This window comes from Oncorhynchus kisutch, linkage group LG9 (genome assembly GCF_002021735.2).
Source record: "Oncorhynchus kisutch isolate 150728-3 linkage group LG9, Okis_V2, whole genome shotgun sequence".
In the NCBI taxonomy this organism is placed as follows: Eukaryota; Metazoa; Chordata; class Actinopteri; order Salmoniformes; family Salmonidae; genus Oncorhynchus; species Oncorhynchus kisutch.
The window spans coordinates 6,488,831-6,516,407 of record NC_034182.2 but is presented as its reverse complement, the minus strand read 5'-3'; the positions used below and the strand labels follow the sequence as shown (position 1 = coordinate 6,516,407).

At 43.1% G+C, this 27,577-nt stretch overlaps 2 protein-coding genes across 7 annotated transcripts in view; both read right to left on the bottom strand.

Moving 5' to 3' along the window:
• The window catches only part of LOC109896380 (chemokine-like protein TAFA-2), a 63,597-nt gene extending 56,957 nt beyond the window's left edge, over positions 1-6,640 (bottom strand). Inside the window, exon 1 of the mRNA XM_020490627.2 lies at positions 6,151-6,640. The gene's annotated coding sequence lies outside the window, so the exon portion shown is untranslated. The remainder of the gene's footprint in view (positions 1-6,150) is intronic.
• A 914-nt stretch (positions 6,641-7,554) lies between these two features.
• Positions 7,555-26,554, bottom strand: LOC109896690 (transcription factor ETV6-like). Of its 6 annotated transcripts, none has more exons than XM_020490994.2 (8): positions 26,156-26,554; positions 24,390-24,519; positions 12,367-12,531; positions 11,068-11,202; positions 8,700-9,275; positions 8,421-8,563; positions 8,211-8,311; positions 7,555-8,097 (listed from the first exon to the last, which is right to left on the bottom strand). In XM_020490994.2, exons 1-8 carry the CDS (start codon positions 26,186-26,188, stop codon positions 7,995-7,997), a joined length of 1,386 nt encoding a protein of 461 aa, XP_020346583.1. In that variant the 5' UTR covers positions 26,189-26,554; the 3' UTR covers positions 7,555-7,994. The 6 variants fall into 6 exon arrangements, with proteins under 6 accessions (XP_020346583.1, XP_020346584.1, XP_020346585.1 ...); XM_020490995.2 differs by having other exon boundaries at positions 24,390-24,522; positions 25,997-26,521; XM_020490996.2 differs by having other exon boundaries at positions 25,997-26,521.
• Between the last annotated feature and the right edge of the window lie 1,023 nt (positions 26,555-27,577).

The window sequence follows — 27,577 nt, the reverse complement described above, 5'->3', positions numbered from 1 at the left end:
TATTGTTCTACTCCCTGTATATAGCCATGTTATTGTTCTACTCCCTGTATATAGCCATGTTATTGTTCTAATCCCTGTATATAGCCATGTTATTGTTCTACTCCCTGTATATAGCCATGTTATTGTTTCACTCCTTGTATATAGCCATGTTATTGTTTTACTCCTTGTATATAGCCATGTTATTGTTTTACTCCTTGTATATAGCCATGTTATTGTTCTACTCCTTGTATATAGCCATGTTATTGTTCTACTCCTTGTATATAGCCATGTTATTGTTTCACTCCTTGTATATAGCCATGATATTTTGTACATGTTATTTTTATTCCTTATTCACTGTGTATTCCTTTTTTATCTTATTTTTAACTCTGCATTGTTGGAAAAGGACCTGTAAGTGAGCCTTTCCCTGTTAGTCTACACCTGTTGTCTACAAAGCATGTTACAAATACAAATGTATTTTACTTGAACAGGAAGTAAGCTATCTGCTAAACTATTTGCACTGCATAGTTATGTTGAAGGTATGTGTGATGCCAGACATTTGTAAAGGGCGCTAGTCTAAATCTCTAGTCAGGTATTGACAGCCTGGAGGTTGTGATGTCACCTTGTCTTTGACCCAAAGACAGCAATTGCCTCCAGGAGCTATAACCTTGGCTTTAGCTCAAAGGATTAATGCTGTCAGTTCTGAAGAGCCAGAGACCTACTGGTAAACAACAGTTTGATGTAGCTACAGATTTGCCCCACAAACCAACAAAAAGCAACGAAAATAGTGTGTTGGTATTTGTGGCGACTTCTCTGGGCCTTGCTGGCAAGCTGCGTGAAGGCCGCATGTTTTTAAGCCACTGGGCCACACGCAGAGCCCTGCTAAGACCCTGCAGGAGAGATAAAACGGCCTTGGTGGGGAAAAGGCGGACGCAGACCAGCGGTGTGAAACAGGATCACAGATGGCTGGAGGATGGCCCATGAAGAAGGAGGGGGTGTAAGAGGGGGAGGAAGGGGATGTGAGAGCCACCGCACCAGAAGAGAAGGATTCTGGGACAGCAATGGCTGCCAGCCATCTTCGGAGACAATCACAAGTATAGAGAAAGGGAGAGGTTATAGATACAGTATGTTCGATTGGTGTGCACACATGGAGTCCGCATGTAATGAGCATGGAATCCGAAACAAAGCATCCCACTGGGCACTGACGTCAATTCAACGTCTAGTTTTGATTTACATTTGGTTGAGTTGTCAACTAACGTGAATTCAACCAAACACCCTGTCATTAGATTTAGGTTAAAAGTTGGGTGAAAAAAATACGAAATTCCCTTTACACTGATGACTTTTTGAAAATCCAATCAGTTTTTCACATTGCTTCAATGTCATCACATTTCATTTTTGGTTAAAAGTACGTGGTACATGGTCAACAACATGGAATCAATAACCTACTGTTTTATAATTGTGTAAGTAATGTTGTCTGTGGGTCTAAAAAGGTAGCGGCCTCACATCTCAATTGCTGAAGCCGAATGTCGACAACGGCAAAGACCTTCTCGGCCACCCACTTAAAACCATCACCATCCACAGTAAACAGACGATTCACAGGGCCAGTTTGATAGGCCAATGTGGTACGCTTTAGTCAGTAGAACACACAAACAGGAAGTGACTCAAAGCATGGTGAAATGCTCTATATTTCACAATAGCTAATCCTACTATAAACCTCTTTCCTCCTACTAAATTGAAACCACCACTTATAGAAGCATGTGATGCACAACACAGTGCCAAACAGCTGTGCTTCACTCTGTATTATTTCATGGTGAAATATACAATGTACCTCTCCAGAGACAAGAGGGGAAAGAGAGAATGAGAGAGAGATAATAAAAGAGTGAGAGAGCGCAAAAGAGATGGAGAAGGCAGAGAGATGCGAACATTGTCGAAAACACCACGGACAATGTGTTAAATTGGAAAAGGAACAAAGCCTTCCGCCTCTAAACAAAGACTAACGAAGGCGGACATGATGCTAACGAACGCATCCGCACGGCATTGGCAAATGGATCCTGAGAGGACCTATCAAAACCCTGGCACTACAGTGCCAAAGCCCACAAATGGAAGATTGGATAGAGAGCAAGGGGGAGAGAGTAGGAGAGAGGGAAATAACATCTATGAGGTGTATGTTAAGAGTGTGTGTGGGGGGGTTGTGTTAGATAGGGAAGGTGGTGAGGGGCGGGACTTGCTGTTATTTTGGCATTTCTGCTCTCTTATTTATTCTGCGGCTGGTGAATTTGTTTAAACTCCAATTGGAAAAGGCTGATCAAAAAGAATGGGGCAGGCAGAGAGAGAGGGGGAAAAAGCCCTCGCTTCCGACTTACATCAAACGCAGGCACAGCGGGTGCCAATCAACGACCAATTTTTTTCATACATTTCTATAGTTTCTGGAGAAAGGAGCGAGAGCTTGGCCTCTGAAGTCTTTTGTTTTGATCACAAAGAAAATGGAGCCCAGAACAGTCGAGAGCTACAGTATAGGTTCTCTCTTTGCGGAGTAATATAGAATGTATCACATTACAATGTCTTTCAAGTGACACCACGGATATGTCACAATGATATTAAAAGTTGTGACAAAAGTACTTAAGGTCATAGGCTACATCTACTTAGTTTGTCTGTGTGTCCTTCTGAAGGATATTCTACCCATGTAATCTAGGCCTGATTAGAGAAATTGTCTACTAGATTAAATCCAAAATGTATTGATTTTATAGAATCACCATTAGGACTATAGGTCATGTACCTGTGACCCTTATCAATCTGTGACCGTGGAATGAGTTTTACAGCACAGAACTGTCAGCTGAACCACCAAAACTAAACATCAGCACGTCGTCAAAAGGTTGCTGTCAGTGAACTAGGAGAAGGGTTCCCAATCTTGTTTTGCATCTGGGACACCTTTTGTGATAGCAAATATATCAGGGACACTCTCAGAATACCAGAACACAACTCCTATTTAGAGTGTGACTAAAATAGCATACAAGCAGTTTTACTATGACTTCTGCAGTGCATGGCCAGACTAATCAAGTCTCGGACCCTGAGAAAGAACATTTTACATTCTCTGGAATCAGAGAGAACATTTTGCAGTTTTAAAGCTAATTTCTTGCAATTCTACACATTTTGCCATAGGGCAGAGTAAAAGAGCTGTCACGCCCTGGCCATAGAGAGGCTTTTATTCTCTATTTTGGTTAGGCCAGGGTGTGACTAAGGTGGGCATTCTAGTCTCTTTATTTCTACGTTTTGGCCAGGTATGGTTCTCAATCAGGGACAGCTGTCTATCGTTGTCTCTGATTGGGAATCATACTTAGGCAGCCTTTTTCCCACCTGTGTTTTGTGGGTAGTTATTTTCTGTTTAGCTGCCTGACAGAACTGTGCGCTTTAATGTTTCTACTTTGTTATTTTGTTGCGGTGTTCAGTTGAATAAATATGAACGCCTACCACCCTGCTCCTTGGTCTCCTTCTTCAACCCACGAGAGTCGTGACGAGTTGCAGTTTTAAAGCTTAAATTACACTGCATTATGTTCAAAACAACATTTTGGGGGAATACAAGAAGAATTAAGTAGAAAAAAATGGTAAATGATGGAGTACTGTGGATACAAATATCCCTGTGAGCCTCCCATGCCCATGTTGGGCATCTAAAAGGTTAAGAACAGAAATTGTGGATGAATAATATTACATTGTATCGTACCCTCAACTTTTTCCACGCATCTCATACAAAATTCATTAAATAGTTCTTGCTAGCAATATTCATAAAAGGGTATTTAAAAAATATATATATATATAGACATATATTGAGGTCTTGCAATAGACCCCCTGCAGTATCTCCTCAGTCTCCACTTTGGGAACCCCTGAACTCGGATGGCTCATTGACTCTTACTGAAAGGTCAAGCCAGACACTACAGAAAAGCTCCAGAGGGACTTAAACCACAATGGTTTATGGGTTAATATAGCAGCAGGTCAATGTAGGGTTCATAACCCACCAATAAGACATTTTGCTCATTTAAAGGCCTAATCTGTCATTTCAACAGCCTAACCCCTGCCACTTTATTTGATCAAATAAAGGAATGAGCTGAGGGAAATGTAACCACTCTCAAATTCATAGATGGATGGATCAATGGTAATGCCCTGAATGGGAAAGGGCACAGTACACACCAGGGATGTGACATTGGAGAATCATCATCCGGCTCTGGCCAGACAGCTGCAGACAGTTGGCACCAGGTCACCCAGCTGGAGAGGGCATTCCTCTGTGATATGTCCCCTCACAGTGTAGCCAGTCTGATAAGAGCCAGGGATGTGCCCATCAATTGTCTGTCTGAGGGAGTTGAGGCAGTTATCAGTAGATGTTATTGATGTTGATTAACTACTATGCATGCACCTGTGTGTGCGTGTTCACTAACGTGCGTGTTCGTCCTCCTGCGAGTGCAAATTCTTCCTGTCTTTGAAGTCCGTATTGCCCTCTCCCTGAGGTGTAATATAATTGTCACTGGTGACAAATGCTCATGTCATCTGATTAACAATGTCAGTGTGAGACGAGATGAGCAGGAGAGATACAAATATGGGATATTTTAAGAAGTAGCAGCCTGACAAACAGATAGATAGATATTAGATATTCTACTGACTGAGATTTATGATAACGTCATACCTGAACACCACAATGCTCTTCAGACTCCACATTTACTTGATATAATTTATAGTGTATCATGGAATGTATCAAGGCTGTCATTAGCTTGCCATGGCTGCCAGTAGGATGAGACCACATTTTGAAGTCCATTTCATACCAAGCCTCTCAGTAAATCTTTACGCTGCTGGTGGTGATGCAAGAACACCTTGTGCCTCTGAATTGGTATGGAGGGGTGTAAGGTGCAGGCACACATAAAAATAGAAAGAGACAGACAACCTATTTGATTGAAAAGACCAAAACACATTTGGCTTCTCCACAGTGAGAGAGCGTGTTTGTAGTTTTGCATCCCTGTGTTTTTAAATGTTATCATAGATTTCAGTTGGCCTACATAAATCCCCTATGCTTTTGTTCTGGTATACTGTCTTGGGTTGAACAGCTAGTCATTAGGTTGCATGACTATCCAGAGGACACACTTTCCCTTCTGATGCTTTTAGCCTGTGAATTTACAAGCCTATTTAGTATTGGACCTTGACAGTGGACCAATGTTGAAGCAGCAACTCTGACTTGTATGGCAGCCCACTGAATAAACAATGGTTGCACTGTCGGCAGACCAATGGATGTCTGTGCATAAAATGAGTGGATGGAGAATCACCATATATGGTTTTCCCTTATTGACGGCCCCAAGACCAAATAGACAACTAATTTGACAGTTGAACCATATTTAGGGGACATAAGGATTAAGGGATGTCTAATTATAATCTAAATAGTTACAATGATGCCAGACATTTCAGTGGTTAAACTTTTGATCTAGAGAAAATAAATAATGAGCGGATGCTGTTAGCATAGCCTAATAAATGCTGGTCCACACATCATTCGAGGTGCACTTTCTCGAGATGAGGGCGATTGACTGGCAATTAAACTCGTGCTGTGAGCTAGTATGATCAACATCAAGACTAAAACGAACCCAGTCATTATCGCGCTAATTATTTCAGACCTGATTGGATATTGATGAGATTCAAGTTAAGAACTTGTTGAGATTGCCCACTGGTGGGAAAAAGTGGTTGAATCAACATTGTTTCCACATCATTTCAACAATAACAAATGTGATGACGTTGAATCAAGGTGGAAAACTGATAGGATTTGCAAAAAGTAATTGACTAAGGAAAGGTCCTCTTTTTTTCACCCAACTTTTAACCTAAATCCAATGACATGGTGACATTGTTTATTTCACATTGAATTCAAGTTAGTTGACAACTCAATCAACTGTAAATCAAAACTAGATGTTGAAATGGCATGTGCCTAGAAGGTGAGCTCCTTGTAGACTAATTGTCTTGTAGCACGCAATAAAAAAATGATTGACTGCGCACACTAAAGAAAAAAAGTGTCAGTAGCTAGGATGCCTCATTGACTCTTACTGAAAGGTCAAGCCAGACACTATAGAAAAGCTCCAGAGGGACTTGAACCACAATGGTTTAAAGGGCGCACAAAATTGACCAAGTATGCTAAAATCATGATTGTCATACCTGCTGCCCGCTACCTTCGCGCCCTCCAAATGGTTTTAAGGTTGCCCTTTAATCCATCGGCACTGCTACAATCCAGCGGTGCGTCTGTCCGCGGGCGACATCAGCACAGCCTAGATTTGTGTAGGACTGGTCCAATATTGCTTGACACAGTGATAGATATCCGAAAATTAAATCCACGCGCACACAAACGCAACACTGCTCGTTTTCTTGGAACAAATACTTAACTGTAGATTGATAGAGCACAGAAAATTATTCAGTGCTTTCTCTTCCTCTTATGCTTTCTGAGAGTCAGACTATGTATTGTCCAACGTGTGAATACACTGTCATTATTGTTTCCCAGTCTTAACCGAGTGTGATCACCCTTGAAGTGAGAGAAAATAAAATATCATATAAAATTGAGTAATAAACTCAAAATTGAAGTGAAATTGTCCCGACTTCTGCCTCAGTTGCGGCACCAGTCTGTATTCCACTGAGTTCCATCAGAGACTGACTGCATGCACGCCGTGCACACTAACTTATTATCATACAGACACCTACCGACCGCAGCGCTCATCACAGACTCTGGAATAACCCATCATAGTGGCACACAAGGCCACTAACACCATCAATCGCCACTGGCGTAAACACACCAATAAGCCTACATTGGTCAATCACATTAAGGGACTACACAAAAATATTTTTGCTCAGTTTTACGCAAATAAGATCAATGGGAATTTCGATTCATGACATTGAACTGCATCATGTCGTTAAATATGATTTTTGAAAGTTGTAGGAGACATGACATCATAGCCTAGGAGTAATATTTGCATTGGTCTATTAACGTGCAAGATTTAATTTAACTTTGGCAGATGTGAGCCTTAGGGGACAGTTTTGCACAAATAGATATATTGTATACCGTTTAATTGTCATGTGGGAACAGGTGTGTTTGGATATCGCACAGACTTAATTAAATTAACCTCTTAAAGGCCCAGTGCAGGCAAAAACGTGATTGTCTTATATATATATATATATATATATATATATCCACACTGAGGTTGGAATAATACTGATAAATTGCTCTTTGCTAAAAGAAGTAATTTTGACCATTATAATTTAAAAAAAAATCACAGTAAGGGACCTAATTGTTACCCAGAAACGATTTGATATTGAGATAAACTTCAGTAGAGCTGGACTTGGACTCCAGTGCAGTGAACTATGTTGGTTTTACAGTCAGAAGTGGTGCAGCATTGCCACCATGTGGATTGTCTCAGAATAAGTTCCAAACTTCACGTTGGCAGTAAAAACAATTTTTTTTAAATCACCATACATTTAGCCTACATATCACTTCATTCAATCGTTTCAGGAATGATTGCTAGACTTAGGCTTCAAGCAATAAGGTCAGATGCATTTTTAAGAGATCAGCCATACAAATTGATCAAAAAGATTTATTCTGTGGTGAAAACGTTCCAGCTACACACCCCCTCCCATTAGTTGCACAAATTGCAACATTTTCTTATAGTTAATGCACACATGGGGAAGAAAAATCAACAATGACAAGCATGAAATGATTGATTTGCTGTGGCAGTTCAGGGAAAAGGAATGTCTTATGAGATATACTTCTCACCAGGTCCTTTGAACTCCTTGCATTAAGACAGAAAACAACTGATAAGATTTGTCTGGAAAGAAAATCTTATAAAGTTTTAAAAGAAGGAAATCTAGAGACGTCACCATCAAGTTCCTCTGAGTTTTGGATAGAGTGAATGTCCGGGCGCTCTTGGTTTGAAACGATTGTTCGAGCAGCTTTCTGAAAGGCATCAGCGGCTGTAGTAGTTCATCGCTTTAGTGGACTCCATTTCCCAGAGGCCTCAGCATTCCTCTTTGATGTAGATTTGATCGTCTGTGTCCGACTCTATGTGCTCCAGCCTGTCAGTTTGTCCACTCATAATCTCATCTGGGGTTTTCATGAACCTGAACCACACATGCACAGTGGTTAATCATTAGTTAACTCAAACTGGACAAGTGTATATACATTTTTCTTTTACTTCAAATAAATATTGGGTTTTAACTAAACCCTACCATACCTGAATAAGAGTCTCTGTCCTGGCTCTTTCCTGATAATGTTCAGTTTGTAGTAGTGTCTCAGTGCTCGTGACATCTTCTCGTACGTCATATTGGTCCTGTTCTGTTACAACCAATAGAACAAGATAGAATGTTAACACAGAACTTTAAGAAAACCAGCACTGCGGGAAAATGCCTTTTCCAATCAAACACTGGGGGGTGTAGTTCGTTACCTTGTGGTTCCCCCACAGGCGAGCCAGGCCGTTGGGGTCCATGATGCGGAAGACTTTAGTCTCTGTGTCCTCCCAGCGGATGTAGTTCTCGTACCGGCTGTCTGAGAGGAGCTGGTAGACGTAGTCCCACAGCAGCCTGCAGTCTGGGAACACAAACACGTCAGAGGTGACACATTTCAGACAGTACCTGTTAACTTCAACTTTAGCCACACTTCCTCCAGAGTTGGTTGAAGCCGTGAACACCACCCTCTAAGATTAACCTTTAGGAGCGTTAGTTACCTGCTATCCGTCCAATGGGCATTGCCTGTTCCTCTGGTGGCGAAATGGGCACAATGACGTGGTGGTTCCTGTAGAGCGCCTCCTCCTGCTGATGTAGAGCGTGTTGCTGGTGGTGGGCCAGTGCCAGCTGGATGTGGCCCTTCCCCTCACGCCCATTTTCATGGGGGGCCTGAAGTGGTGGCCCCCCACGACCGTGCCTGAAGTCTCCAGCGACACCTCCTCTCCCTGGGCTAAGCAGCAGGGGGTGCATGATGGCGCTGGGCATGAGCTGGATGACACGAGGGGGGGCAGCGTCCTGGCACCCGGGGCTGCCTGGGCAGGGGGCTTCGCGGGGCGTGGCACAGCGGCCGTTAGGGGCAGCCGGGGACACCGACAGAGTGTACAAGTCCTCGGGCAGGTGGTGGTTGCTGTCGGGCAGCTGGGAGGACGTCTGGAGGTGGTCCTCGGCACCAGGGCGTGGGTAGTTTGGGTCCAGGGGGGAGAGGCGGGGAGGAGAGCGGGAGCGGTGTCGGAGCTCAATGGTGGGTGGGTGCTGGGGTTGGGGCTCTGTACCACGTGGTGTTCGCCGTACCGTTTCTGCATAAAGGGGAAAGGAGGATACCTAGTCAGTTGTACAACTGAATGCCTTCAACTAAAATGAGTCTTCCGCATTTAACCTAACCCCCGATCCAGCACCCTTTCGGTTACTGGCCCAACGCTCTAACCGCTAGGCTACCTGCAGCCCCTAGGATATATGTTTCCAACATATTTACATGATGTCCAGTAGATGTCACTACACACATTTACAAACTTCATCATGTCTCAATGTATGTGGGTGGTAGATTATTAGTGATTGGTTTGGACTGCCCTCTACTGGGTAGAACATTACAACATGTTGAGTACACATTTACTTAGTGTTAACATGTGAATAGCTAGTATGCTTTGCCTCTAAGCAAGAAATAAATATCTTTGCTTCTGCATACCATAACTAGCATACCGAACAACAAGGAAGTCCTGAGCATCTGAATCATCTAACCCAATCACTTCCCCTATAAAACATGTAGAGATGAGGAACTGTAGATAATCAACTCCTAGACCAAAGGTTGTTTAAATATAGAAGCATTTCCTTGTGGAGCAGGTTTCAATGTCAACACCTCTCCTCTCATTTCATTCTAACCATTCCAGTGAAAGGAGTCCAAAGTGTAGCACAAAGAAGGTGAAGTCCTTCCTCTTTTCAGGTGGATAGTAAAAAGAGACTTAAACACCTCTCTCTAGAGTCTAGAGTAGACCATTGCACCACTTGTTACTTTTGTCAGATTCACTTAAAGCATACTTGCGATGCTTTCTTGCAATTGTATTGCTACATGACCAACTGATTTTCTCTGATCATGTGTAATTAAATACTTGAATTGAAGCAACTGTATAAGATTGTTGAGTAACTCCTGTGAAACAGAAGAAGTCAGATCAGTTGGGTTCTTCAGGGGAAATTACTCACGACAAATTCCCCTAGACAAGAACAGAATTGTGAAATCCTTCTGGCAGAAAAGTTGGATGAATAACAAAATAATATTGTCAGGAAAGTGACGCGTTCAATATTCCACTCCATAATGGGCCTCAAATGTTGTCTTTCCCCCCCATGGGCTAATAAGTTGATTTCAGATTGGTCTGAGAAATGCTTTCCAATTGGACTGGCTCTCTAAGATCATGTTACAATAATGAACAGCCATCCTAAGGATATTGAACTCAATGCCACTGCATCCCCCCCCATTCAATGCGCTCCTGTAATCACCTCTCTCTATTCTTCCTTTTTATTTATTTATCTGTTATTTTACCAGGTAAATTGACTGAGAACACATTCTCATTTGCAGCAACGACCTGGGGAATAGTTACAGGGGAGAGGAGGGGGATGAATGAGCCAATTGTAAACTGGGGATTATTAGGTGACCATGATGGTTTGATGGCCAGATTGGGAATTTAGCCGCTCTTACGATAAATGCCATGGGATCTTTAATGACCGCAGAGAGTCAAGACACCCGTTTAACGTCCCATCCGAAAGACGGCACCCTCCACAGGGCAGTGTCCCCAATCACTGGCCTGGGGCATTGGGAGTGGCAGGGCAGTGGCCCTCCAACACCACTTCCAGCAGCATCTGGTCTCCCATCCAGGGACTGACCAGGACTGACCCTGCTTAGCTTAAGAAGCAAGCCAGCAGTGGTATGCAGGGTGTTTTGCTGCTTCCTTCAGTAAGTGTGATCTCAAGAACATCATCAGGCTGGTGTTCAGTAGGGACAGTGAAATGTAATGTATAACCTGAACTTGTCTGAACACAGATTTACATTTGCCATTACAAAGCCTTTTGCTACAGTGTGCCCTACTGAACATCACTGACCTTCCAGTTTGTGGTGCTGGAGAGCACCCTCTGGCAGAGGGTGGAAGGAGTTGCCGGGGAAGTAGGCGGAGGGGTAGGAGGCGTGCGGCTTCCTCTGCTTCAGGATGTGCTGCAGCAGCTCGTACAGGACGTCCCCTGCAGGATACACAGGTCAGTGGTTAGAGGTCAGATGTTAGCGTATGAGCCCCTCCAATGGTGCACCCCATAGACAGGGCAGCAGCTGTCAATCAATGTCATCAAAAGGATCAGGCTCCGACCAGAGATCTTTACTGGAGTTTAAAAACATGGTCTGGACCAAACAGATGGTAAATGAGGCCAACAGACCAAGACAAGAGTCATAGTGTTGCTAATGAGTCAGCCTGCCAAGAGGCAGTTCAAGACTTTATATTATTGCTTGGTAACTTCCATACCTCATCTGTTCTCCTACAAAGCAGCCTACTTGAGGTGGTCATGGACGTGACAGAATCCTAATGGCAAGTCTAGTCATAAACCAACCATGTGACTCACTTTGTAGCACCTCCAAGATTCCTGTGCTAAGGCACGGTTGACTGTGTCAGACAATATGAACAAAAGCCTGTAGTATCTTCTACAACAGAGATGGCATTAGCATAACATGGTTTATGCTCAATGTGTAAAAAATTGTATTATTAAGCCACCCTGAAAGATTTAACTTGCTACCTGTATATGAAGGGCTCTGAGAGAGTATTTCCCTCAAAGAGAATCAATAGAATGGAGGGAGTTTTTTCACTTCAATTTGCGAGGCTTCCCGTCAGATCATCAAGGAAATAGTTCTCATAAAGGAAGTGAAGACGCCACAGGCACACACACTTGCACACATAAACCCCTTTCAGTTCTCACTTTCTGGCCCTGCTGTTTAACACGGCACTGCAGGGGAAATTCCTGGTGTTAGCAGGTGACGGTTGAGTTTGGTTTGCACTTCCTGATCGGCCGTTTACCCAACCAGTCTCCTACTGCCTGCCCCCAACAACAAAGACAGACCGCAACGCCACTAAGGAAGCTGCTGAGTCACCTGATATTGCTCTTCCGCTTGCTTTCTTCCAGCTGAGCAGATCTATCAACATATTTGACAAATATAGGCTAAAGGTCTATCAAAAGACACTCATTTTATGCTCTAGACACATGGCCATTATCTTAGGTCAGTGTGCCATTTCTCCAAAGTCATTCCCCCTTCAAAATGCATTATTGTTAAACATGAGCATGTTGTTAGAAAAAAACGTGTTCTAATAACATAGCAACCGTTTGAATTAATAAGGGCAGTGGCGTGGGAGGTGGGCGTACCGGAGTGGGGCGACCGGTAGCGGAAGTCCTCCTTGGTGAGGAGGAGCAGGGCCTTGCCGTTCATCTGGAAACTGCCACTGGTGTTGGGACGCAGGGCAAACTCCCTCTCGGCCCAGCGCAACCACTGGCCCACGTCCTCCCTGCTCCAGAACACCGGCTGCAGGCCTGGGGGTGGAGGGAGCGAGGGGGGAGAGGAGGGAAATGAGAAGAAAGTGTTGGCAAGGAGGGAGACCGGGGGAAGTAAAAGGAAGGAGAAAAGGGAGAGAGAGGGAGGAAGGAGACAGAGGTGGCAGTAAAAAGGGAAATGAGGGAAGGAGATCAAAGTAAGAGGGATTGATTTGAAGATTAGCGGAGAGGGGGGGGGAGAAGGGGGGAGGGTATGAGGGGAGATAAGCAGAGTGCAGGAATGGAGGTGTCGAATAAGAGTTAACTTCAGTCAGGCGTACTCACATACAGTATGTTCATTTCATATTTGCTTCATGTTTGTCAGTACCAAGTTAACCTTGGTAGATTGCAAAGGAAAACCTGTGTCTTTTCTCAGTCAGTCTAAAAGGTAGATTAGTCTAATACACATGTATTTATACACGAACACATAGTGAATAAATGGCAAGGACACACTGAGGAATACCAAAGGAAACAGCTCTGACGTTTTTCACCCTGCAGGCTCTTTCTTTCACTGCCGTGGGAACTTACGAGAGCGAAACATCTGCACTGATGGATCGCCCAAACGCATTAGTGACTGACTGCAATGAGCAATAGCCCAGGAATCAACACTCACCACAAATGTGTGTCCGACACCATTACTTAGAAAATGATAAACTTGTTCCTTGTAACCTAAACAATAACAATGTGGTTGATTCAAACCTGGAGGTGCATTCCATTCATAAATTTAGGAAACTGACATCATAAAAAAATTAAATAACATTACATTTTTCGTTCAACCCACACATGGACAATACAATAGTATTCAAAGGGAAAACAATGGTGTGGGTGAGTGCGGGAATCAGAGAGTAGTGGATGTCTAGAAAGTAAACCGCATGTAATTCATATCAGCTAGAAAGCCTTACAATGGGTTTATACGGCATATGAGTGAAGTCGTATTGTTTTTCCAGTCTTGCTCATCGTATTGCAATTGAGAGTACTAGATGTTTAGCACATAAATCATTGACAGAAAAGTCATTGTTGTTTGTCAGGAATTGTTTCTTTGTCTGTAGCAGGAGGGTATCTCTCCAGGAACAGCATTGGAGAGCCCTGATCTAGATGACTTAATTGGGTACTGGGTGGCCTATATTTACATTCATACTAGGCTCTAACCTTTAACCTGTGAACAGATTTACAGTATCGCTGTGCTTCACCTCACACACACACACACACACACACACCAAACCACCATCCATCACGCGTACACCAGACAAAGGGCAGCAGTTTCTACGTCTCACTTATCACCAGGCCTCAAACACTTCCTCTTGGAATGGGACAGCTGTTATCTTTGGCCAGCGGCGCGCGCAATGTCACTGTCACAGGAGTAATCGGAACCCGTGCGTGGTTTCAGAGCGATCGCTCCCCCCCCCACTCGTCAAACAAAGGACGTTTTATACAGGGAACAATCCAAATAAAAAGAAACGTCTCGTAGACTGCCAGTTTCCCATTTCCCTTCCATATTCAGATAGAGAGAAGAGACATTGGCAGGGCTTGTGGTAGACTTGTGAAGGGAAGTTCATCTAGAATATAGCAGATGGACATAACTATATAGCCAGTGAAGAACCTGATGTGTAATGGAATGTTTTATGTGGCCCATTCCATCACTACACAGGGTCTACTTACATAGTCTCCACAAACAGTCAAGCCAGAACCAGTCTGTGAAAAATACTACAGATTGTCACAGGGGCCATGCATCTGGTTGAGCTGGATTTTCAATCAGGGGCCAATTGGCCCCCGATGGGTCACATATGACAAGTAAAGAGCACTTTTATGAGTAAAGGTGTAAATCATACAACAGTTGGATACCGGTGTTCAAGAATAACATGAGGACTACAGCCCATTGTATGTAGGGATTTTAGAATGACCCAATGAAATATGTTTTCATATCCTTTCAATCTAGATTTATTTTTCTAATGACAGCTCTAGATTTTAGATTGAACAACCGACCATGCCATTGACTGCCATGGTGAGAACAAACACCATCAGTAAGTTACCGGTAGCACCTAACAAGAGAACAGATCTAATTACCATATGCTTAGCATCCACCAGCTGTGTCGCCTACGGGTGACCCCTTAATCACGTGACCTTAGTGATGCGTACAGCATGCAGGGAGGACCTGGTTGTGAGGTCACTGCAGTGGTATGTTCTCTCCAGGGCTGGATTGAGAGAGGGGAAAGAGAGAGCAAAAGAGGGAAGGCACAACGCTGCCAAAACTCCTCTGAGATCCGGCCTGCCGGACCAAGCCATCTGCACAGGGCCCAGCGGAGGAAGGAGTGGGGGAGGGAGGCCCAAACAAACGTGTCCCACAACGCACTTGGGCAGGAAGCGATCCAGCATGGGCTCCGTTTCAGCACAGGAAACTTCCTGCGGTAAGGTTAGGGAGCAACGCTGTGAGGTTTATCAACAGTCAGCAGCAAAGTAGAGAGCAGAGAGAGAGAAAAGGATAGAGCAGGGAGGGGAGGACAGAGATAGTGATGGGAACCAGAAACAATAACGGAGAAGTGGTAGAAAAAAGAAGACCAACAGGAAGAGAAACGGATATTAAGAGTCAGCAGACACAAACACACACACACACACACACACACACAGAGAGAGAGACAAGCTGAGGCAGCCAGAAAAAGAGCGTGAGGAAAGAGAGTGACCGTGCCTTTTTGATTAGCCCTACATCTTACTCTGTCCCTCACAGGCTCAGAGAAGTTTCCCTTTTTGCCCAATCCTGTTCACATTTCAGTTGTGTAAGAACCTGCAGATTTATTGTTTCAGTGTTCATGATCAAATCAATTTCAGCCCCCGCTCTCGTTTCACCATCCGTGTCTTTGTTGGACACCATCTCGGGTTTCTGGTGTGCAGTCTGTTTGTGTATGGGATGAAACACTCTCGAACACGACCGGCGAATCCACCCGAAAGGCCCTTGACTAAACCATGGGCTACTAATCCTCTCTGATGACACATAATTTTCACTCTGTGGATTTGCAGGCCCCCGCACGCGCACACACACACACAGTGATGCACGCTGTTGCCGGGGCAACTCGTAAGCGCATGGGATGATTGAAGGAGAGAACGGATGAGATCACTGCTATCTTGTTTCGTTGTTACCCTCCACAACCCCACAACCTCTTTAACTCCTCTCTCGGCAAAACAGAACATTCAGGGGAAATATGTGTCCATTGTGTAGACCGCTAAATGTCTGACCAGTAGTGTGTGTACAGGTTTACCTGGAATGAATAACAAAATATGTTTTGTACATGTAGTGCTGTACTGTAAATGCTATAGAAGTTTGCACATGCTTTTGACAGCTCAGGACTTTGGTCAAAACATCAAGTACGTTTCCTCTCTCTAGTCATTCACCTCTTGAATGAGAGGCTGATATTGCTCTTTCATTCTTGACTGAAAATAGCTTTTCATCATGCAGAGTCGGAGGAAAAGGGAGGCCTTTTGACCTTGTGAGTCAGACATGGAGGGTGACACCTTACACATTTCCCCTACTCACACCCTCTCTTCTCTCACTCTCCCTGCTTCTGTCCTTCACTTCATCCCCTCCTCTCTTTCTCTCGCTCCAGGTCAATATGCAAACAACATACTTCACCTCATCAGAAACCGTGTGTTCCAAATGCAGCCAGATTGGACTTCATCCAGTCAAAACAAGCGTGAAAACAGATGACCAATCAAACGCTCGGTTATTGGGCAGGAAGTTGCGCAACCTGTTTGATAGTATGTTGCGCATTGGGGGCAAGCTGGCTCATGTACTGTAGTTTGTTTTCAATAGGTTCCCGCCTTCACTGATTCTATTTATGCTTTTTTTATGAGAAGGCCAACCCTCTTTTAGAAAATGCAGCAACGAGTAGTACTGTACTAATGCTGTACCTCATAAGCTACACTTGTGAATCTTAAAATGCACACCTACCAGCTACCATGCTTTCCTTCTCTTTGGGTAAACAGACCACTGAACATGTACATGCTAGATAGAGGTTATTGTTCAAACAGACCAAACAGGGCCAGCTATGCCCTTGAATGTTTCAACTGACTGCTTTTTAAAATCTTATTTTGAACACTGGTTCTGAAATGTAAGCTTAGAGCCATAGAACAACAACCAAGAAATTAGAATAAATACAATGTTTCACGTTAACAGACGCTTACAGGATTGAAGGTCACACACACACACACATACAGTTGAAGTCAGAAGTTTACATACACTTAGGTTGGAGTCATTGAAACTTGTTTTTCAACCACTCCACAAATGTCTTGTTAACAAACTATAGTTTTGGCAAGTCGGTTAGGACATCTACTTTGTGCATGACACAAGTAATTTTTTCCAACAATTGTTTACTGACAGATTACTTCAATTATAATTCACTGTATCACAATTCCAGTGGGTCAGAAGTTTACATACATCAAGTTGACTGTGTCTTTCAACAGCTTGGAAAATTCCAGAAAATAATGTCATGGCTTTAGAAGCTTCTGATAGGCTAATTGACATCATTTGAGTCAATTGGAGGTGTACATGTGGATGTATTTCAAGGCCTACCTTCAAACTCAGTTCCTCTTTGCATAACATCATGGGAAAATCTAAAGAAATCAGCCAAGACCTCAGAAAAAAAAATGTAGACCTCCACAAGTCTGGTTCATCCTTGGGAGCAATTTCCAAACGCCTGAAGGTACCACATTCATCTGTACAAATAGTACGCAAGTATAAACACCATGGGGCCACGCAGCCATCATACCACTCAGGAAGGAGACACGTTCTGTCTCCTAGAGATTAACGTACTTTGGTGCGAAAAGTGCAAATCATTCCCAGAACAACGGCAAAGTGCTTTGTGAAGACGCTGGAGGAAACGGGTACAAACATATCTATATCCACAGTAAAACGAGTCCTATATCGACATAACCTGAAAGGCCACTCAGCAAGGAAGAAGCCACTGCTCCAAAACCGCCATAAAAAAAGCCAGACTACGGTTTCCAACTGCACATGGGGACAAAGATCGTGCTTTTGAGAAATGTCTTCTGGTCTGATGAAACAAAAATAGAACTGTTTGGCCGTAATGACCTTCGTTATGTTTGGAGGAAGAAGGGGGAGGCTTGCAAGCCGAAGAACACCATCCCAACCGTGAAGCACGGGGGTGGCAGCATCATGTTGTGGGGGTGCTTTGCTGCAGGAGGGACTGGTGCACTTCACAAAATAGATGACATCATGAGGTAGGAATATTATGTGGATATATTGAAGCAACCAACATCTCAAGACATCAGTCAGGAAGTTAAAGCTTGGTTGCAAATTGGTCTTCCAAATGGACAATGACCCCAAGCATACTTCCAAAGTTGTGGCAAAATGGCTTAAGGACAACAAAGTAGACGTCGACCAATTCATCGGAATGGCCGATTAATTGGGGCCGATTTCAAGTTTTCATAACAATCGGTAATCTGCATTTTTGGACACCGATCATGGCCGATTACATTGCACTCCACGAGGAGACTGCGTGGCAGGCTGACTATCTGTTATGCCAGTGCAGCAAGGAGCCACGGTAAGGTGCTAGCTAGCATTAAACTTATAAAAAACTATCTTAACATAATCACTAGTTAACTACACATGGTTGATGATATTACTAGTTTATCTAGCTTGTCCTGCGTTGCATATAATCAATGCGGTGCCTATTAATGTATCATTGAATCACAACCTACTTCGCCAAACGGGTGATTTAACAAGCGCATTCGCAAAAAAAAAAGCACAGTCGTTGCACCAATGTGTACCTAACCATAAACATCAATGTGTACCTAACCATAAACATCAATGCCTTTCTTAAAATCAATACACAAGTATATATTTTAAACCTGCATATTTAGGTAATATTGCCCGCTAACATGAATTTATTTTAACTAGGGAAATTGTCACTTCTCTTGTGTTCTGTGCAAGCAGTCAGGGTATATGCAGCAGTTTGGGCTGCCTGGATCGTTGCGAACTGTGTGAAGACCATTTCTTCCTAACAAAGACCATAATTAAATTTACCAGAATTGTACAGAATTATGACATAACATTGAAGGTTGTGCAATGTAACAGCAATATTTAGACTTAGGGATGCCACCCGTTAGATAAAATATGGAACGGTTCCATATTTTCACTGAAAAAAAAAAAAAATGATAGTTTACAGATTTGACCATTTAATGACCTACGGTTCGTATTTCTGTGTGTTATTATATTATAATTAAGTCTATGATTTGATAGAGCAGTCTGACACTGGTGCTAGGCACCAGCAGGCTCGTAAGCATTCATTCAAACAGCACTTTCCTGCATTTGCCAGCAGCTCTTCGCTGTGGTTCAAGCATTGCGCTGTTTATGACTTCAAGCCCATCAACTCCCGAGATTAGGCTGGCAATACTAAAGTACCTATTAGAACATCCAATAGTCAAAGGTATATGAAATACAAAATGGTATAGAGAGAAGTAGTCCTATAATAACTACAACCTAAACTTCTAACCTGGGAATATTGAAGACTCATGTTAAAAGGAACCACCAGCTTTCATATGTTCTGAGCAAGGAACTTAAACGTTAGTTTTTTAACCTCTACAACAAAGTCAAGGTATTGGAGTGACCATCACAAAGCCCTGACCTCAATCCTATAGAAAATTTGTGGGCAGAACTGAAAAAGCGTGTGCGAGCAAGGAGGCCTACAAACCTGACTCAGTTACACCAGCTCTGTCAGGAGGAATGGGCCAAAATTCACCCAAAATTATACAGATGTAATCGGAACATACATCAGCCCTGCTAGAGGTTTCAGAGATGTTCAAGCGAATAGCTGTTCTCAGTTTGACCTCATTGTTCAATCCAGAATTATTCTGTATTAAACCACAATGTCATGGAAATTAGCATGTCATCTATGCTAATGAAATCTGCAGTAGACTCTTCATTTAAAAAAGGTCAACTGCCCCTTAGGCCGTTTAAAACCAAAGTTGGTTATATGTGGAATCGATATGAGTTAGAAACATGAATTCTAGGGTCAAAAATATCTACAATGTGTAAATACGATAATTTTGGTCATGAAGTCAGTCTCATCCAAAACGGAGTTCTGTAAATGAGTTTGTCGTGACTTACTGGGGGGTTGGGTATGGATTACAATATTCATGGCCACTAACACGAGAGCAGCAGCTGTACTGATTGCGCTCCATCAGCTGCACGCGCTCTATCCAATCATAGCAGCAGAACCTCCAGACAGTGAAACAGATCTGCCCATTACACAGCATCTCAGACGTGTTTACATAAGAGAACTGATTCGCCAATGTTACATTGAAATAACCCTTGACCCTAAGCCCTCTATAGAGTGGCCACTTCCTGATGTTTGATAGTGTCAATCACTCAAGTCAGCCACTTTTTTCGGCAAAATGAGTATTGAGATCAGAGACCACTTTTCAATATTCTGAAACCCACCTTGTGTCCCCCAGCGACCTGTTTCGTAACACGATTCCCTATTAAACACTGCCAGACAGACTCACATTCTGGTAATAGACACTGAGAAAGTAAAAAAATATATTTAAAAAAAATAACAGCACCGAAGCACACAACTCTCCACTGACTTGATAAGCAGTCTAGCTTCCACTTGCTAGCTTCGACTTGCTAGCTTCATTGACAAACACAGAGTTAGCAAGTGATTTTGTACACTGATAAACAGTATGTTGCTTGTGCTTTCTTAACAATAATTTGACAGCTTGCAGATGATATTGTAAAGATATTGTTCTCAGAAATCAGTCCTGAGCGCGGAGTCAGACTTTCCCGGCTCGATAGACTGTATGCAGTGCACAGACTAGTTTTTCATGCAAATGTTTTTACTTAAGAATTACTGCACCAAACACCTTAGCTAGATGCTAGATGCAAAATTGCGTGACTAAGACCTCTGCAAAACCGTCTAAATTAATTAACATTTTGAGTAAGTGGTTGTTGTTGCAACAGTGACTCAGGAGGGACAAACACCTGTCAAGGTACAATAGACCCATTTCTGTGTTGCAAACATTGCCTCACGAGGGCGATACACACAAGTTGGTGGAAGAACACGGGGGAGTTCTTATAGAACGCCAGCAAAAAAAAGCCTCTACATTTACATGTTGCTTTTGATAGCATTTCACACTACTTTTGGATTATAATTGGATTAAGGCTCATGATTGTTTGTCATCATCACAAATCAACTGCATTTTACTTCTTTTTTTAATACTTCAACTTCAACCAGTAAAATGGCTCTTTGGCTAGCTTTTGCTACAGACTATGTCAATGAGCGTTAGCATACTAGCTAACAAATGCGGCATCCAAAATACTTATTTTGCAAAGATCACAACCAAATATAATCTTAGCGACTGTTCAAGCTATAATCAAAACATCATTGTAAGTGTATGAGAACCACAAAAAGTTATTTTGTTTGGAAGTAATCAAATCTAAATCTAGGCTGTTGAATGGGCACAGATGGCAATGGCTTACTTACTGCAGCCAAGAGCCCCGTGCATCTGTCAGTGTGTCGTGTACTGGAAAGGGTCTATATACAAACATAACACACCCACATCAAACCACACCCCGAAGACAACTCTGGTTTGGCTTCAGTCATGGTCTCCATTGAGCAACCGTCAAAACAAAGCCAAAGGAAGTGCAGTCGCCCTTTAAAAGGGAGAATGGGTAGCATCCGCAACATAGCTATGTCTTTTAAGCATCAGTCTGTCTGGTGGGCTCAGTTTGCTCCCTGTCGGGTTTGGGATGGGGAACTATGACCTCCACTTTCCTCCCAAACCCCCTTCCTTCCATGATGGCATGTGGAGTGTTTCATACAGGAAGAGAAGGGGCTTCTCTCCACTTGGCTGTTGGCATGTGAGAACAGTTTCCCCTTTCAGAGGGAGAAAAGGGAACGAAGGGGGGAAAAACAACATTTATTCAGGAAGCGCAGTCTGCCCACTCAGGAAATTCCTGAGGATGAGAACGGCTTCCAGGGGCAGGAAATTTCCCCTCTGAAAGGCACTGGGGTATACATAGTCACACACACACACCCTTTGTATGTACTGCACCATTGATATGCACGCAAACATCTTTACACATACAGAAAGAATCCACAAACGAATATGCAGGCACACACACACTGTACAATTACTCACAGAGTGACATGCGGACACACACACCAACATGCCTGTGCACAAAGACATTCTCACACACACACACTCACACTCTCAGCCACACACACACACACACACACACAGTAGAACCCCAGCTGTGAGCAAAGCAAACAATCTATTGAGAAAGGTTTACAAAGAAAAACAGCAGCAAGCCAAGTTTCCAAGAAGAGGCTTCATTCTCAGTCACCCAGCAAGTGATTTCTCGTGCTCAATAAGCTTCCATGTTCAATGTAAACTGTGCTCTCCATACACATTCCCATAGACACTCACTCCCTATTCTTTGAACTTGTCACTTTGCACAGGTGTCTCAATGTTACATCCCCATCAGTGCCCACCCGACTCGCTGTGACGTCAGTAAATAGCGTGAAACCCTGACTGCAGTGAGCCTGAATGACACTGCTACGCTTCTTAGTGTCTGCTAGGTGGGTGACCTTGAGGCTGACACATCACAAGACAATTAAGTAAACACGATTAATGTAATGTAATTGTGAGTTGAAAAGTCATCCACTTCACTCAAGTGCTGACATCTAGTGCAACCAAACAGTAGAATTAATAGTGTTTTACAGCTGTGCTTATTTTCTTTTCATTTGCATGTTCTATAGTTCAACAATGAGACAACTAACAGAAAGGAAATTGGGAGGATTAACGTGAAAATCCGCCAATGTGATGGAGAAATGTAACTAACTTCACCACTTCAAGAACATTCACCCAGACACACAGGGAGAGGCAAACCTCTCCCATTCAGAGTGGGGTGGTTTCTAACACTCCTGGCTAAAAGGGTTTAAAAGAAAAGAAGCCTTCTTTGAGTGTGGGGAGAAGGCTGCAACTCTCACCCTGATCTAATCCACTTCCTCCTCAGGAAATAGAGAAGGCGGATTTCTGCCCACACTGCAATTTCCTCCCCCCCCCCCCTCTTTCATTCTTTCTTTCTCCCTGGACAAATTGCCTTTGAATGTGGACGGTTTGTCTCTCGCAGTATGTGCGCCAGTTGGATCCAGCTGTGTGATGTGTTCGGAAGGGGAGCAAACGTGTTACAAGTTGTCTAAAAGATCATTGTCAGGAAGAGTGATGGCTTTGAGCCAAAGAAGGTTCCAATAAGAAGTTTGGGTACTGTAGGCCTACAGGTGAAGGGTAGTTTATATATTCAACAGGACATAAAGACATGTAGAAGAGAGGGAAATCTTGCATAATCTAAAGATTCAAACAAAAAGTTGAATCGAAGCTCACAGTCCAGCAGACCACATTCACCACGCCCAGATAAACAGCCCTAACAGACAACCTCAGACCAAAACAGGCATAAACGTTCTTCCTTTTTCTATGACAATACAAAAGGGGAAGTGGAAATGGGGAATTTCCTCTATATGGTCCACGTGCATAGACACTACAGGTCATTTCTTTTAGATATTGAGATTACCACAAAGTGTGTTAATATACTGGTCTAATTTATGAGTACTGCACCATATCTTTGCCAAACACACATCAACAAACCGCCAATATTTAGGTCAATTACCCTCAAAAGTTCCCACAACAACTCATTGGCACATACTGGTATAATTAACGTTGTTTCCACATAGTTTTAATGAAATTGTGTTGAACCAACGTGGAATAGACGTTTAATTATCCTGGCCGTGATCCAACCCCGCCTGTTGTTTTATTGGGTCAGGCAGTGGCCGGTTGAGACCTGCCGTCTGCTCCACCAGACAGCACACGGTTGTCATGTTCCATTCTCTCCTTGTCCCTCTTCCTTCCTCTCTTTTTTGATGCCCTTGGTGATTTTACTGGTCTTAAGAATGTTTTTAAAAAAAACATGTTTTCGACCAATGCTCTCACTTTTCCAACCATGTCAAATCAGTAAACACCTCAAATCGAAGTTTATTCATCACGTGCACAGGATACAGCGGGTGTAAATGGTACAGTGAAATGCTTACATGCCGCTCTTCCTCATCAGTGCAGAATAATGTACAGTAGCAAAGTAAATCAATATACGCATCTGCCCTCTCGATACAAATCAAATCCTCTCTTCACCTTACCTCATATTTACAGTCATCTCCCTACTTTCCTTCTTGTCCACCCTGTCCTATTCTATCCTGTAATACCTCACTCTCTCTCCCTAATTCTAGACTCTCCCCAGCCCATCTCCTACTTCCTCTCTTCTCCTACCTTTACATGTTATACTCCTCCATTACACTGGGTTATGATTCTGTGCTGTTCGCTATCCTCTTGTACTGAGCTATGTTGTGTTGTGTGCTGTCCTTTAGTACCCTGAGGTGTTATTGTACTGAACACTGCTGTACTGCCGTGTACTGAGTTGTGTTGGCTGTCACTGTCCTGCTGTGCTCTACTGTGTAGTGTTCCAGTACAGTGACTCTGCTATGGTCCAGGAAAGACGTCTTGTGTTGGTCCTTGACCCTGGGTCTGCTGCACCTCAGAGGAGGGACACATGAGTAGGTCTGTCTGTCCACATGGGGAGAATGATGCCCGTTGGAGTTATGACGTGACATGCAAGTAGCTAAAGTAAATCATGGCTTTCAATCTGCCATTTTCTGAGGCCAAAAGCTCTCAAAACAAATGTTTATGGAATAAGGGAAATGCAGGCTAAAAACACCATTTTTGTTTTGTTGATTGTGTGTGTGTGTGTGTGTGTGTGTGTGTGTGTTTGGCGTGTGTCTGCATGTTTGTGTGTGACTCACGCAGGTGCACGGGCAGCCTGGCAGGCTCGTCCTCCATTCGGCTGGCTGGCCTGGCTGTGGGAGCATGGACGGGGGAGGAAGTGGAGTTTGGCAGGGGGCTCGCGGAGGAAGGACTGAATGAGCTCCTCTCCTGCTATGAATAGATACACAGAGACACAAAGCATGCCTTAGTTATAAACCTCCCAGAAAACCATCTTTAAATCCAAACAGCCTGAGAATCACCACGCCGAGAAACTATAACACCATTTAAAGACATTCTTTATCTACGGGATAAGGTACCTACACATAGCCAATCTTTTTATTCATAAAAAGGTCAATGCAGCCAGTCACTAAACAGGAGGTTGAACTTACTGGTATTTGTGGACATTTACTTATACAATATGTAACAACACGAAAATATATGCATGTGCTGTTGTGTACAACGATATTCTAACATCATTAATTTGCCTCTTTCTACTCTGCACCTTCTATGGACAGCAACAGTTAACAGGTGAGTATGTATAAGCCCATCAGTGCTGCTGAATATGATGTTTATAGGCTCGTTTGCCAACAGCAACATCTTATAACATGGATTGGTGATTCATCCAACCAGTCAATCGAAAATGGCTAGTTCCTATTAGCTTACTGTACTAGGAACTCACTGTGGCATATGTAGCAATGAGCTTTTAATCTCATTTTATTATGCAGACCGCCCTACTCTTCAAGAATACTTTCTGTTTTCAGTAGCCTATAGCCAACGGTAACACACTATATCAAGTCTTACTTTTACAAGATTTCGCATTTGTACAGCCCAGATTTGACAAGGTTGTCAAAAAGGGGTTCAGGTACAGATGGGGCCAAGAAGGGAGCAAGAGACTGAGTTTCTGTGCGAGCGTGTGTGTTTAAGGGCATACATATAGCCTACATTATCTCTGCAAAACATTATCATTCCAAAATATCTTTAGGCCTACTCGTTTAGGCTGCATCCCAACAATACCAAATAGTTTCCTTGTCATTTGAAATTTGAAGATCCATCTTTAGACCATTATTGTAATGTAATAACATGATAAACAGCATGCATTTTTGCACTGGAACCGTTTTACATATTTTAGGCCTACATATTTCAGGTTTACATATACAAAATGTATTGTATAGAAAATTAGTTACCTGTGTGTATGCTATATAATAGTGACAGATACATTTATATTCCCATTAATAGTTTCAACCGGTAACATTAATTGTAGGCTAATATGATCCATAAGGATAGTAACATTTCTGGTGGTTTTAAAACAAGACATATGGCGCGTTCAAAACAACTGGGAACTCGGAAATCTCCGACTTTAGCGCGTTCAGAACAACTGTTAACTCAGAAAAAAACGAGCTCCGACTGGGGAAAAAATCGTTTCAATGGTCATCCAACTCGGAATTCCAAGTCGGAAACGCGGGCTTCTTTCTATAGCTCCGACCTGAAGATCACTGACGTCATGATTTGACCTCGTTTTTTCCCCCGAGTTCCCAGTTGTCTTGAAAGCACCAATAGCCTATGAAAATGAAAGTCGTGACGAAAAACGTTTATCTCAGGTGTGCTGCGAAGTCGGTAAACTTGCGCACAGCATGGATGGACTTACCATGCGCTGATATAGTCTACAACAGAGCGGCGAAACGTTCCCCTCAGCAACAGATGATTACCGACACATACGATGCAGTTGTCAACAACACGACTGCGTCAAGCGCATCTCACCCCGGGGTCCTAGAACTTGATTCTGCTTTATAAAATCAACAAATACCTTGGTTATGATCTGCGATGGGGATTCTGACATGTCTCGCTAAATTCAGGAAGTTCTCCTCTTCCCACTTTCCTTTTCCCGTTCTCCTCTTTGAAATAAACCAGAAAAAACACCCACACCCGACTCCCTGACTTGGAGGGTTACGGGCCACGTAATAAATACGTTTAAGGTTTGTTATCAATCCATTATATGACCATGTTCATCATAAACGCGTGAAAGTTCTTTGTTTTCTGTTGGTGCTGTGCTCTACATTTCGGCGACGCGTTGGTTAATTCTCTTCCTGGAAGACTGGACTAAAAGGCGGACATCTCCGTGGTGCTGCTCATTGACTTGGATGTGTAAACGGCGAAATGACGTGAATTCCCAGCATTGAGCCCAGCCCCCTTGTTGCAGAGGGTTTGATTGCAGCCTAGATAAAAAGGCGTTCCTTGTGTAGAATTATCTTATTGGCTTCCCGAGTTTCGTAGGGGTTTCTTATTGGGGAGAAAGATCTCCAAATTGTTCATTGCTAGAAAGAGACGCCTACGAGATCCAGGGAGCCAATTAAATAATAATATTCAAGAAACACACTTAGGTCTACCCTGCAGCCAGCCTCCTCTGTAGCCACTACTCTCTTAAAGGGATACCCCATATCTGGATATTGCAGATTATATTTACACAGGGAAGGCCGAGTGTCTGCATGTTTTCGCATCACCCTTGTACTTGAGTGGTTGGTTGTCTAGGTCTTAAATGAAAGGGAAAAACTAAAACCTGCAGACACTCGGCCCTCCGTGGAATGAGTTTGGAATGAGATGTCCATTCATTGCCATCAAAAGTGGGCCCAATAAAAATGTAAATTAGTGGCCCCTCAAACTAAACTCGGGACCTCGAAGCCAGTTCCACTGCATTTTTTCATTGTTCCTCTCTAATCGGGGACTTTCCTGAAAGACTGGACTAAAAGTTCGACATCTCTGTGGTGCTGCTCATTGACTTTGATGTGTAAATGGAGAAATTAGGTGAATTTCCAGCATTGAGTCCAGCCCCCTTGTTGCACAGGCCTAGTGTTGTGACCTAGTGGTTAGAGCATTGGGCCAGTAACCAAAAGGTTGCTGGATCAAATCCATGAGCTGACAAGGTAAAAATCTGCTATTCTGCCCCTGAACAAGAAACTGTTCCCCGGTAGGCGGTCATTGTAAATAATAATTTGTTCTTAACTGACTTGCCTAGTTAAAAAAAATATAAAAAACTAATTTAGACCTGGGAATTAATTACTAGGTAGAAAAAACCCAGCAGACTGAAAACCAGAAGACTCCGAACCGCGTAGGGTAAGAGTTGAGTACCACTGATGTAGGATATTATATGTTTAATATCGGCTAATTGGCCCTACTCTCCCTATGTGTACTTTTGCATGAAGCCCAAAACGGCACTCAATGGTACACTTAC